Source organism: Anolis carolinensis, chromosome 5 (genome assembly GCF_035594765.1).
Source record: "Anolis carolinensis isolate JA03-04 chromosome 5, rAnoCar3.1.pri, whole genome shotgun sequence".
Lineage (NCBI taxonomy): Eukaryota > Metazoa > Chordata > Lepidosauria > Squamata > Dactyloidae > Anolis > Anolis carolinensis.
In genome coordinates this window covers 12481818-12496505 of record NC_085845.1, presented here as the reverse complement: position 1 = coordinate 12496505, position 14688 = coordinate 12481818, and the positions used below count along the sequence as shown (strand labels likewise).

General features: G+C 39.3%; 2 protein-coding genes across 2 annotated transcripts in view; one reads left to right on the top strand and one right to left on the bottom strand.

The window, feature by feature from the left end:
- The first annotated feature begins 44 nt into the window (after nucleotides 1-44).
- The window catches only part of LOC103279063 (protein FAM47E), a 43066-nt gene continuing 28422 nt past the window's right edge, over nucleotides 45-14688 (top strand). The window contains exon 1 of the mRNA XM_062981212.1: nucleotides 45-168. The gene's annotated coding sequence lies outside the window, so the exon portion shown is untranslated. The remainder of the gene's footprint in view (nucleotides 169-14688) is intronic.
- LOC100553847 (C-X-C motif chemokine 11-6) lies at nucleotides 8290-13328 on the bottom strand. Its single transcript, XM_003221828.4, has 4 exons — nucleotides 13173-13328; nucleotides 11624-11750; nucleotides 10094-10166; nucleotides 8290-9774 (listed from the first exon to the last, which is right to left on the bottom strand). The coding sequence occupies exons 1-4, from the start codon at nucleotides 13228-13230 to the stop codon at nucleotides 9751-9753; spliced, it is 282 nt and encodes a 93-aa protein (XP_003221876.2). The 5' UTR covers nucleotides 13231-13328; the 3' UTR covers nucleotides 8290-9750.

Sequence of the window (14688 nt, the reverse complement as noted above, 5' to 3'; positions counted from 1 at the left end):
CTTTCAAGCGCAACTGTTTTTTTCCCATCCGCTGCAAATAGAGCCACCTTCAGGAGGCTACAGCTACTGAGAAGGGTCAGACTTCTTCCAAACGCAACCGTTTACATTGCTGCAGAGAAGAAGAAGCCTTTCTGCAGTAACTTCTCCAATGCCTTCCCATTGATCACGGTAGATTGGACTCCTATTAAACCCTAAAGGCTAATAGGGTAGTGTTATTATATACATATTGTGGTATAATAATATAGTACAATATAATAATATATAATAATGTAATAATTGTATATTATATATTACATGTAATATTACTAATAATATTGCAGCATAGTGGTATAGTACAATATAATAACATGGAATGCTAATATTGTGCTATGCTAATAATATAATATATATACATATGAAATTGATAATAATATTATAATGTAATACAATGCAATACTAATACAGTAGAGTCTCACTTATCCAACGTAAACAGGCCGGCAGAACGTTGGATAAGCGAATATGTTGGATAATAAGGAGAGATTAAGGAAAAGCCTATTAAACATCAAATTAGGTTATGATTTTACAAATTAAGCACCAAAACATCATGTTATACAACAAATTTGACAGAAAAAGTAGCTCAATATGCAGTAATGCTACATAGTAATTAGTGTATTTACGAATTTAGCACCAAAATATCACGATGTATTGAAAACATTGACTACAAAAATGCGTTGGATAATCCAGAACGTTGGATAAGCGAATGTTGGATAAGTGAGACTCTACTGTAGTTATATATATATATATTATACTAATATATTAAATATAATACTGTTAATATATATTGATATGTTTTATTATTGTGTATTTGTATATTTTAAGTTGTAATCTTTTTTATTGTGAGCCGCTTTGATTCTCCGTATGATGAGATAAATAAAGCAAGATATAAATAAATAAATAATAAAAATAAAACATTAATGTGATTATTATTATATATACTAGCTTGGGAACCCAGCAACGCCTTACTAGAAAAAGGTGTTGTTTCTTTTTGGGTATTAGGTAATACTGGTTTCACAATTTGTAACGCTATTTATTAGAAAAAAGTCAGTTTTTGCTTTTGTTTATTACGAATGCTCCCATTAGAAAATGCATAGAATGTGGGTGAACAACAGTTCCCAAAATCGTGAGTCAGTCCTCAGCAAATGATACGAATATAAACAGTTGGCCATGTTGGGTCTGTGTGCCAAGTTTGGTACAGATCCATTTATTTTATTTCCTACATTTATATCCCGCCCTTATCACCCCGAAGGGGACTCAGAGTGGCTTACAAATAATATTTACATACATTGTTTGCAGAGTTCAGTGCTCTCTGGATAAGGGTGAACTACAACTCCCATATTCCAAGGTCAGCTTCCTCCGAGCCCCACCAGTATGCACACTTGTCCATGTTGGGTCTGTGTGCCAAGTTTGGTTCAGATCCATCACTCACTGGGTTCAGTGTTCTCTGAATACGGGTGAACTATAACTCCTGGGTTCCAAGCCCATCGGCCCAAACCCCATCAATATTCATAGTAGGTCATGTTGGGTCTGTGTGCCAAGTTTGGTCCAATCTGCTGTTGACTGGATTCAGTGCTCTCTGGATGCAGGTGAACTATAACTCTCTCTCTCAAAAAAAGGCAAACTTCCCACCCAACTTCTCTAGCATGTTCAGTTGGTCACTGGGTTTTCTGTGCCAAGTTTGGTACCGGTCCATTATCGGTGGAGGACACAGTATCTCTGGATTCAGGTGAACTGCAACTCCCAAAAATCAAGGTCTATTTTCCCCAAACCCCTGCAGTATGTTCAGTTGGTCCTATATATAGAAATATACAAATATTAAAACAGAATCAAATATAAACAGTGTTAAAAATTTACAGCTAAGAAAAGTTAAAAATATTCAAGGAATTTTACTCAGAGTTATACCAAGTAGGAGAAATAAATGAATATGTAAAAGGAAATTTGAACATAAAATTAAGGGAGGAGCATAGGAAATTGCTAAAAGCTCCAATAAATGAGGAAGAAATCGAGAAGGTAATATCAAAATTGAAGAATGGGAAAGTGCCAGAGTTAGATGGATATGGACCAGAATACTATAAAATATCTGGAAATAAACTAATCCCAAAATTGGCAGAGTTATATAACGCAATATTAAATTGAGAAAAATTCCAGAATCCTGGAAACAGGTATTAGTGATACTAATTCTAAAACCTAATAGAGATTAAACAGATCCAGGGGCTTACAGGCCAATTTCAAATGTATTCAATGCATTTTCAATTTAAAAGCACAGCAGAGGTTTTTAAGCAGAGGAGGTTTTTAAGCAGAGGCTGAATGGCCATCTGTCAGGAGTGCTTTGATTGTATTTGCCTGCATGATAGAAGACCTCTTGGTTTTCCCTATTCGAACATGGATTTGCTGTGCAAGCCATCATGTCATGCCAGCAATTCGGCATGACATGGCGGGGAATCCCCTGCAGAAAATAATAGCAAACAAAGACCAAGATCTCTTTTGTAGGAAAACCAATGGCTTCTCATAAAGAAACTTAATTGCTTTCACTTTTTGCGATGATTCATATGGGTTGTATTGTATGAGAAGAATCGGACGCTGCCTAGACTTGGAAGATTAGCTTAGAAGATTGCATCATTATTAAAGCAATAATTAAATACATTGGGTTGCTGTGAGCTTTCTGAAATAAACTCTTATGTTCTCTCTCACTTTTGTCTGTGTAATACCAATGCATTTATTTGTGTTGTTGAAGGCTTTCATGGCTGGAATCACTAGGTTGCTGTGAGCTTTCTGGGCTGTATGGCCATGTTCCAGAAGCATTCTATGGCAGGCATCCTCAGAGGTTGTGAGATATAGAATTTATTTCAGAAAGCATCAGAAATAGCAACAAACAAACAAAACAAGTGAACAGACTCAGTAGCATGTCAGTTGCATAGGATCCTTGTTCAACAGATCCAAACAGATCCAAAATAACACTGTGTAACACGATCTTTGTTCCCGAGTTATAAATGTCATTTCCTAATTGGTTCTATCGTAAAAACATGGAAAAGGTTTATTAGACTGCAAAAACTTGGTTTTTGTGGGACATCCTGCAGCACATTTTGCTCTAGTTTTTCAATGAATATTTCATAGAGTCAATTCAACATAGATAAAGGTAAAGGTTTTCCCCTGACATTAAGTCTAGTCGAGTCCATTTCCAAGCTGAAGAGCCGGTGTTGTCCATAGACACCTCCATGGTCATGTGGCCGGCATGACTGCATGGAGTGCCATTACCTTCCCGCCGAAGCAATACCTATTGATCTACTCACATTGGCATGTTTTCGAACTGCTAGGTTGGCCAAAGCTGGGGCTAGCAGCGGAAGCTCACCCCGCTCCCCGGATTAGAGCTGCCGACCTTTTAGTCAGCAAGTTCAGCAGGTCAGGGGTTTAATCCGCTGTGCCACCGGGGGCTCTCAACATAGTTTGTGGCAGCCACAAAAACGAAGTTTCTGGAGTATAACAACTACTTTCAAAGTAAGTGTCACACAATTCAATAGGAAATAACACTTCTAAACCAGAACAGAAAATTTTTCAAATTTTATTACATAGTGTAATGTCCAAGTACATCCTAAAAACGTAAAGGTTTCCCCTGACGTTAAGTCCAGTCATGTCGGACTCTGGGGGTTGGTGCTCATCTCCATTTCTAAGCCGAAGAGCCGGCGTTGTCCATAGACACCTCCAAGGTCATGTGGCCGGCATGACTGTATGGAGTGCCGTTACCTTCCCGCCGGAGCGGTACCTATTGATCTACTCACATTGGCATGTTTTCGAACTGCTAGGTTGACAGAAGCTGGGGCTAACAGCGGGAGCTCACCCCGCTCCCTGTGATCTTACGGTCCGCAGGTTCAGCAGTTCAGCGCTTTAACACACTGCGCCACCACCAGGGGCCCCTAATTACATCCTACCTAAGGGGAATTAAGGTAATTAAGATTAGTCGCCCTTCATTACTGTGAGAAGCTTTCAACCTCTGCCCTATCAATTAGAACAATAACATATTGGGTATAAACGCAATATTTTCAAGATATTAAAATCTTCCTCCACATCAAGGCAACACAATCAGAGTAAAACCTATTTTGCCCAAAGCAGGAACTAAGCTAATTCTATTATTTGCTTTTCTTCTTTATTATTCCATTAAGACATACTGAAATTTCCAAGCAGTTGGCTTCCTTTCTAGAAATATTTGCCTGCGTTTTCCTGACCCTTTGTGTTACTGAAACTGAAACCACTTTTGACTCAGTAAGAGATAGAAGCCTTTTCAAGGAAAGGGGAATTAGCCCGTTAAAATATATATGGTAACATGCCCATTTCTGGCCTTTCCGGTCTCCCCAACTGCAGCTGCCTTCCTCCAGCTGGAAATTCTTCTGCAAAGTATTTCTTCCAGGATTGTGACATACTTTACTCAGCAGTTCCTCTGTTTTGGAGGAAATGCAGCTGAACATCTGTGTACAGATATGGATCTATTAATTGCACGTACAATGTATCCAATGCAATAAGGGGCAAAAGAAGTAAAGATGGACTGGAGTTCTGTAAAATTAAGAACCAGGACTGATTCTAGATTTGGAGAAGTAAAAATTCATAATATACTGTTGAATTCATATTACACTAAGTAACACGATTTTTGCTCCTGGGTAATAAATGTAATTTCCTAATTGGCTCTATCACAAAGTATGAAAAATGTTTATTAAACTGTGGTAAGATATCTTGCCACACATTTTGCTATAGCTTTACAATGAATATCTCATTGAGTATCGATTAATTTAACATAGTTTGTGGCAACCACAAAAATTAAGTTTCTGAAATATACGAGGGTTGAATGAAAAATAATGCCTCCGCCTCCGTTACTTCGGTTTGGATGGGAATATTTTAATAAATCAAACGCAGAAATAATCCTGAGAATGTGCTCTTTAACTACCACTATTCACTTTTCCACACAATCACCAGACATTCGGATACATTTCTGCCAACGATGAACAAGTTTTCTGAAGCCATCATGGAAGAAGTCAACACTCTGTTTCCGCAACCAGCGTCTCACAGGACCCATCGTGCACAGATCTTGCGATAGCCAAGCAAAGCAATAATGTGACCCACACGTTCTTGTGAAATGCCAATTATGCTTGAAATTTCTCTCTGAGTGATACGACAAATGCCCTGAATCGATCTGTCAACCTTTTGCTTGTGAAACTCGGTGGTTGCTGTCACGGGACATCCAATTCTTTGTTTGTCACGCAAGTTAGATGTTCCCACCTCAACATCTTTAAATTTACTCGCCCAATGACGCACAGTACTGACATCAACACAATCACCATAAACAGCTTGCATTCTCTGATGAATCTCCTTTGGGGCGACACCTTCTGCTGTCAAGAATTCAGTGACTACACATTGCTTAAGTCACATTGACCAACCGTCTGCGCAGGGTTCCATACTTCGCACTTTAACAACACAACCGTTCAATGCTCAGGCTTCCCTCCAAATGGAACTGAAGAGGAGAGTCTACTGAACAAGCCAGTACCTGCTGCAGACCAGTACTGCCATCTGTTGAGGAGTTACGAAGGTGGAGGCATTACTTTTCATTCAACAGAGCCTGTTTTCTAAGTACAGCACATTTAAACAGAAAATAACACTTTCAAACCAGGGACAGAAAATTTTCAAATTTTGTTTCAAAGTGTTGTTGTTGAATGATTTGAGCTCTGCTAAAATCGCGGGTTCGGAACCCAGCGGGTTGAAGGCAAAAGGCTTTTATTCACCTTAGCCAAAGTGAGTGCCAGCAGAGCCTGTTTTCTAAAGCAGTGGTTCTCAACATGTGGGTCCCCAGATGTTTTGGCCTTCAACTCCCAGAAATCCTAACAGCTGGTAAACTGGTTGGGATTTCTGGGAGTTGTAGGCCAAAAACATCTGAGGACCCACAGGTTGAGAACCACTGCTGTAAAGACTGACATAATCCATTGCAAACTTGGAGAAATAGGTATACACTTTGAAACAAAAGACTTTACTTGCTAGTTGGTTGAAATCTGCCATCATTGTTGATTGGTGGGAAATTTAATAAATGGTTATTAACTTGTCTGCTCTTTAAAAATAAAGACTGCTTTGATTCCTTTTTATACTTTAAAATTTTAAATTCCCAATACAAGGACAGATCAAAACATATACAAGTTGTACAACAAAAGGAAAACAAATAGTGGCATAAGATGAAGGACCAAGAGGTTATAAGGGAACTCGAGTTGTAATCCTACTCTGAACAATGGTGCAACTGGCCAGTGTTTAGATATATTGCCTTTATTGACTACAACTCCCAGAATCCCCTACTTATCTATGCAGCTTGCAAGCCATGGCAGAGAGTGACTTTCAGGTTAGTGGGTAATTGAGCCTGTCCTGGGATTTAGCGTAAACTTGGCCACATAAAGAGAAGACAGGAAAGCTTGGAGAAGATAATGATGCTGGGGAAAATGGAAGGAAAAAGGAAGAGGGGTCGACCAAGGGCAAGATGGATGGATGTTATCCTTGAAGTGAATAGCTTAACCTTGATGGAGCTGAGGCTGGTCCATGAGGTCACAAAGAGTCGGAAGCAACTGAACGAATAAACAACAAACTAATGGAGCTACCCATAGTGCTGAAGCTATAGAGTTAAGCTTTGGTCTGTTTGGGTTTAGCCTGAATCCTTGCCAGGCATGGATCCACTTATCCTCTCTATCTGGTTATTCACTAAGTTTAGCAAAAATAGTTCAGGTTTTAGTTGAACATTTACTTTCAAATTTTTTGCATCATATTATGTACCAAAATGTGTTGTTCTTCTCACATACGGTAAAAACATACTTTTTACATAAAGATCTGTATGCCACCACATAATATTTTCCCGTGATTATTTTGAAACATTTATCATAAATACAGAGAGAGAAAAATACTTTGAGAACATGTTATACTTTTCTCCCCACATCTGGGAGAAAACTGTTTATTATTGCAAAAGGCTTAAGGTAAAGGTGACGGTTTTCCCTTGACATTAAGTCCAGTCGTGTCCGACTCTGGGGGTTGGTGCTCATCTCCATTTCTAAGCTGAAGAACCAGCATTGTCCGTAGACACCTGCAAGGTCATGTGGCCAGCATGACTGCATGGAATGCCGTTACCTTCCCGCCATAGCGGTACCTATTGATCTACTCACATTTGCATGTTTTCCAACTGCTAGGTTGGCAGAAGCTGGGGCTAACAATGGGAGCTCCCCCTGCTTCCCCGGATTTGAACCGCTGACCTTTCAGTCAGCAAGTTCAGCAGCTCAACAGTTTAACCCACTGTGCCACCAAGGGTAAAAGACTTATATCCCCAAATATGTCCTAATTTGGCTAGGACAGGCCCCGTTTACACTGCCATATAATCAAGATTATTAAAGCAGATAATCCATATGATCTGCTTTGAACTGAATTATATGAATCTACACTGCCATATAATCCAGTTCAAAGCAAGTAAGCTGGATTTTATATGGCACTAGCTGTGCCCGGCCACGCGTTGCTGTGGCGTTGTGTGGTGGTGTCTGTATTTTATAGGCAGTGTGGAAGAGGCCTAAGTGAGGCCTAACTTTGCCTGTCCCCTGGGCTGAGTGGGTTGCTAAGAGACCAAGTGGGCAGAGCTTAGCCTTCTAACTGGCAGCAATTGGATAAAAACAATTATTCCTCTCCCTCTAATTAGGACTTTATTTTTCTTTTCTTTTTGTTGTATCAACCTAGAGGCGTGGATGAGGGGTTGTGCTGTCAATTTTCGAGGTTGTGGGGTGTTTAGTTTTGTTGTTTTGTTGGTCGCCAGGATTCCATCACTCTTTTATATACATAGATTGTAGAAGGGGCCTCAAATCACCCCAGTTTTTCAGCAGCTTTTTCATTGTCCCATTTTCTCTCCTTCCCATTCTCCCAGTTCTCAGTTTATTTCAGTTGCTGCAAACTGAGTTTGAAATAGAAATGTAGTTTGTATTAAATTAATTCAGCTGGCACCAAAAAAGAGAAGGGCAGAATCTTGCCTTTCCCAGTCCATTTAGACAAAAGCAAACTGCTGCAGCCTTTCCTAGCTTATATAGTCTTCCTTATTGATAATGTTGCCATCTTGGTCATACTTTCATATTTATTGGTCACATACGCCTTAGTTTTCATCTGTGAAAAGTCAATGGCTGTGAGAGTAAAACATGAGCCAGAGTGTTGTTTCATCCTTTAGAAATGTTTCATCCAAGAGAAAAGAGCAAAAGCACTAAAGACTTATTAGAAAATATTTCTTTATTTACATCTGTACATATTGGCAGATAATAAACATACATGTCCATTATACTGGTCATAAAAAAAAAGTGATATCCTGAGGTTACATAGCTGGTTTTCCCTTCTCTTCGAGATGACTTTGGCCCCATCTACACTGCCATTATAATCCAGATTGAACTATATGGCAGTGTAGATTCATATTATCTAATTCAATGGCAGTGTAGATGGGACCCTGGTTCGGCTAGCAGCCATGGGCAAACTTGGGCCCTCCAGGTGTTTTTGACTTCAACTCCCACAATTCCTAACAGCCTACCGGCTGTTAGGAATTGTGGGAGTTGAAGTCAAAAACACCTGGAGGGCCCAAGTTTGCCAATGGCTGAGCTACAGTATGGTCTAGCCATAGATCGTGGAATAATGGGGATATGGATGGCCAGGAATCCCAATTTATCCCAGGGATCCCAATTCTCCGGTCTCAGAATTGCAGCAGGAAAGGGGTTAACTTTTCATGTTAAAAGCATACACATGTAAAAAAAAATGCCCATTTCCTCCATTCATACTATAGTTACAGGAGTGGATTCTAAAGTAAAATTTGGACATTTCCAGCAGCTTCCTTCACTATAGTACCTTCTAGATGTGTGGAACTACAACACCGCCAGCAATGACATTTTGGGAATACAGTAGAGTCTCACTTACCCAACATAAACGGGCCGGCAGAACATTGGATAAGCGAATATGTTGGATAATAAGGAGAGATTAAGGAAAAGCCTATTAAACATAAAATTAGGTTGTGATTTTACAAATTAAGCACCAAAACATCATGTTATACAACAAATTTGACAGAAAATGTAGTTCAATATGTAGTAATGATATGTTGTAATTACTGTATTTACAAATTTAGCACCAAAATATCACGATATATTGAAAACATTGACTCCAAAAATGCGTTGGATAATCCAGAACGTTGGATAAGCGAGTGTTGGATAAGTGAGACTCTATTGTAATGGGCATTGTAGTACAACACACCAAGTGGGCAAAGCCAACAGAGGAAATATCTATTTTCTAACTCTAATAGCTTACACAAATGCCCAGAAAGAAAGAGATAAACATGACCTGACAGTGGGACAACGTTCTTCCTAAAAATGTAAAAAAGCAGGAAATATAACAAAAATAACAAGTGCGACATCACTGTCCTTGAGGTCAAACACTTTTCTATTTCCCTAAGACTAACTCTGATCTTGACAGACGGCGGAATAGCTTTGTTACAGAATCCCTGTAGATTTGTGAGAGCAAGATGTTTGTTAAACAAGGCTGATGGTTTTTAGAGTCCTTCAAGAGTCAGGCAGAATGTTCTCAAGGAGATGTCCGAATAATTTAAACCCTGAGACCCAGTTTGAACTGTATTATGAGTCTTCCTCTGTAACGAAATGAACACTCAAATTTTCATATACTTCTCCATTCTTGTCTTTACTTCCTTTTCCTCATAATAGCCTGCAAGAGAAACAGAATAACGTCAGTATTGCTTTCAGGAGGATTGTTGAGACAAAGTAGTGGAAATGCATCTGCACTTCCGAATTAATGCAGTTTGACGCCACTTTAACTGACATGGGCCAATCCTATGGAATCTTAGAGTGCTGTAGTTTTGCAAGGTCTTTAACCATCTTGGCCAAAGAGTGCTGGTGCCTCATTAAAATCCAAATCCCCTGATTCCATAGCATTGAGCCATGGCAGTTAAAATGGTGTCAAACTGTGTTAATTCTGCAGTGTAGATGGACCCCTGAGCTATCCAACTGCCGTTGCCGCTCCTTACCTCTTTTATGATCCTTCCCTGCTTCTTAGTGATGTCAAGGCATCCTGTCTTCCCATTCGTTTTGAAAAAAATTCTGCAAGACAGAAAATGAAAAGCCGTTACAAACCAGGCTAGTCATGATTATGATCATAGGATGGGGCCATTCAAGTGAAATCAGGATGCTATAATTGGGCATTACAAAAGGGACTGTTGTAGCCTGGTCAGATTCTGAGTGCTCAGAAGATGAGGAAGGGGATGCTAGGATAGATTCAGAGGGCCCAGAGGAGGATAGAAGTGGTCTGGAAAGAGTTGTTTCGGAATATCCTGGCAGTTCCCATGAGACTGAAGAAAACAATATCAGCTCTGTCAGAAGTGCAGCTGAGAGAAATGTGGGAGATGAATGTTTGTCTAGGTGAAAGCACTTGGAATTGTGGAGACAGGACATGCAATAAAGACAGACTCACTTTTCCCAGAGAATTAGAGATAAGGAGAGGAAAATCAGGTGTATGAGGAATGATGTTATGGGAGGGATTGAGGTCTTTTAAAGTGGGTCCTGCTGGTACAATCCTTTGTGAGAGCAACATTGTATTCAAGTGAACAGCTCTCAGTTTTTGGTCCTACGTTCTTGAAATTCATGTGTTCAAGTTTCTAAGTTTGTTCATGTGTGGCATAGGTTGCCTGCCTTGGATTCACAGCCCGGGCTGTGGCGCAGGCTGATAAAGCAGTCAGCTGCAACAAATCACTCTGACCAAGAGTGATTTCGAGGCCAGCTCAGAGCTGGTCATGAGTTCGAGGCCAGCTCGGAGCTGTGTTCGTCTCTGTCTTTGTTCTATGTTAAGGCATTGAATGTTTGCCTTATATGTGTGATGTGATCTGCCCTGAGTCCCCTTCGGGGTGAGAAGGGCGGAATATAAATACTGTAAATACTCTTTTTTGATGTGTTGTCGAAGGCTTTCATGGCCAGGATCACAGGGTTGTTGTATGTCTTTCAGGCTGTATGACCATGTTCCAGAAGTATTTTCTCCTGATGTTTCGCCCACATCTATGGCAGGCAACCTCAGAGGTTGTGAGGTATGGAGAAACTAAGCAAGGAATGTTTATATATATCTGTGGGAAGTCCAGGGTGAGGGACCAGTGTAAATGTTCCAGTTAATCACCCCAATTTGCATTGAATGGCTTCATCTATTGGCTACTTTCTGCCTGGGAGCATTCTTTGTTAACTGCCCCTAGTTCCCATGTTTCAGAGTGTTGCTTCTTATTTACGATTCTGATTTTTGAGTTTTTTAATACTGGTAGCCAGATTTTGTTCATTTTCATGGTTTCCTTCTTTCTGTTGAAGTTGTACACATGTTTGTGAATTTCAATGGCTTCTCTGTGTAGTCTGACATGATATTTTTTTTTTGAATTGGCTTATTTTTTATATATGGTCTGCTTTAAATAAACTGTTACTCACTGGATTATCTGGACAGAGTGTGGTTTGTGGTGAAAAGGTGTTTCAGGGCTCTAGTGCAACAGGGGCCTAAGGTGACCTTTGTGTTACTCTCTACTTACATTAACTCGTCCTCAGAACAGCTGGGGCTTGACCGGTGGTATTCCACTTCTGCAACATCCAACATGTTGACTCTTATCATGCGCCTTCCTTGACACAAACAGCGTCCCCTGCTGGAGGTTGGCATTCCTGCAAGAGACGGCACAATGGGTCTAAATGCTGCACATTAAATTATTATAGGAAACTAACTTCTCTGTGAGCCCTTGAAAAGACTATTTACTAGACTGGATTTGCACTACCAAATAATGCAGTTTGAATGGCATTCTATGGCCCGTGAAGAGCAGGCATGGGCAAACTTGGGGCCTCCTGGTGTTTTGGATTTCAACTCCACAATTCCTAGTAGCCATAGAATGCAGCTCAATGCAATTCAAACAGCATTATATAGGTCTACACTGACCATAGAATGCAGTTCAAACTGCATTATTTGGCAGTGTAGATGCAGCCCCATGGAGAGACTTTTATCACCAGGAAAAGGATGGTAAATGCAAAGTGGCAAAACATCTAAATTGTAGGGACTAAGGATTTCTGTTTGCTTTTGTTTATGTTTATTTCTGCTTCACTTTTCCCCAGAATAGGGACACAAAGTAGCTAACAATGATACAATTAAAACATATAAAAGGTTAAGATTGAAATAGAATTAAATAAATTGAAATATTAAACTAATTCAATTCGAACAATTCAGTATAGCATTTTATTTATTTATTTTATTTACATCACTTCTACCCTGCCCTTCTCACCCGTAGGGACTCAGGGCGGCTTACAACAGTTGGCAAAATTCCATTGCCCAAAACACATTCAATAAAACAGTAACAAAATCAATTAAAAACTCTATTAAAACACAAATTATAAAGTTTTAACGTGCATATGTAATTAGATTCGTTCAACTGACACCTTTCGCATATGCCTTGATTCAAACCATATCACCTCAGATATTTATTCCTCGAACGCTTGAGTATTAATACATTAATGTAGTAGGTGCTCAGCTAACCAGAATACAAAGAACCAGAACTCAAGCTGTTTTTATAATACAGTATGACTGTGTTACATTAAAGTTTGTCTTTATTTGTTTTTCACTATTATATTTCAATTAATATCAAATCAATACAAAGTTTATGGTATAGTATAGTATGGGTTAAGCCTATTTTAATAGTAACTCTCAGGCAACCAGAAGCTACATTTATCTGGCTACCTATATCGATCCCCATGGGTGTCCATTAACTGAGAGTCTACTGCATATTGAATTTAAAGATAGATTATCTTTAAGATGTAACAACATTCTGTATGTATTGATACATGCAGTTGCCTTAATTGAGACTACACTTAATTGCTTTGTTCAAGGATTCATAGAAAATGGAAACAGCCTATAATTTTGGAATTCTGTAGCATCAGAACTATACAGATTGGTCTCAAAATCATAAATGCAAACTTGGGAAATGTTAGGAGTTGTCGACCAAGGAGAGGATAACAAAAAGTACTGGGATCAAGACTCTGGAAGTTTTCTCATTTGTCGATGGTGCTAAATGGAAGAAAAGAAGATGGAAATCAAATTACCTTCCAGGAAAGCTGCACTGAGGATGAGGAGCAGGACTGCAAGAGCGGACTTCATCATTTTGGCTGCTTCTGAGGTTTCTTTCTGCCTTCTTCTCCTTCTTCTTCCCAAGGAAGCTGCTGGAAGAGGGAGATGCGGTGTGAGGAAAGCCAGGAGGGAAGCCCGTATTTATTGGCAGCTTTCACCCACGGCTCCATCCTCGGGGGAAATTCCCTTTCCCGGCCACTTTCAGTTTCCCTGTATTGTCATTTCAAATAAATCATTCTCCATTTCCTATCTCAGTATTACTCTCTAAATAAATGCCAATACAGCACAATAGCTGGCAACTTGGATTTTTGGGTGTCATAGAACATTTTCCTTTAAGATCCAAATTTTCCATTCCTATTTACTCACGACCTCCCTAGATAATAAAATAAATAAATACATAAATACATAAATAAATAAAATAAAGTTTATTTCTATCCCGCCACCATCTCCCAAAAGCGACTCGAGGTGGCTTACAAGCACTCGTAATGTAACAATACATACGGTGCAATAAATACAGATACAGTAGAGTCTCACTTATCCAACATAAACAGGCCGGCAGAACATTAGATAAGCGAATATGTCAGATAATAAGGAGGGATTAAGGAATAGCCTATTAAACATCAAATTAGGTTATGATTTTACAAATTAAGCACCAAAACATCATGTTATACAACAAATTTGATAGAAAAAGTACAGTAGAGTCTCACTTATCCAACATAAATGGGGCGGCAGAACGTTGGATAAGCGAATATGTTTTCTGTTTTCTGAGTGTTGTTCTTTATTTTCTGTTCTGATTTTAAAAGTTTTTTTTAATACTGGTAGTCATATTTTGTTCATTTTCCTCCCTTCTGTTGAAATTGTCCACATGTTGTGGATTTCAATGGCTTCTCTGAGTATTCTGACATAGAGTGGACCAGCATTTCTGTATTCTCAAATAATATACTGTGTCCAGGTTGGTTCATCAATTCTCTGGCTGAATTAGCCTGCAGTGCCTTTCATGTTCCTTGATTCGAGTTTGGGCAATGCTGCGTTTGGTGGTCCCTATGTAGACTAGTTATTTAACTAAGTGGCTCATACAGGATTCCAGTGTTCGTTGTCCACTTTAAAGTCATGTACATCATCCATGGAGCAAAAGACATACAAAGACATTAAGTGGAGTTATGCCTGTGTATGTCATTCACAACAAAGGTTGACTGAACATAATGAATTACATCGTAATGTCTGATAAATACCGATATTGTGCAGCCAAATGTGCATCTGCCAGTGTGTCTACCTATTGTGCAACAGGGAATGTACCAGGGGAGTTCCTGCAAACAAAGTAGTGATTGAAACCACTGAGAAACAGTTTTGCACTACTGCGTAATATCCAACTGTATGGTTGGATTGTTGTTGTTTAGTCCTAAACACAACAGACCTGCTGAATTCACTCGCAAATAGTGAATCAATAGTTAGATCCAGTTGATTCAGTCGCTCATTTCTAATAAGGACTAA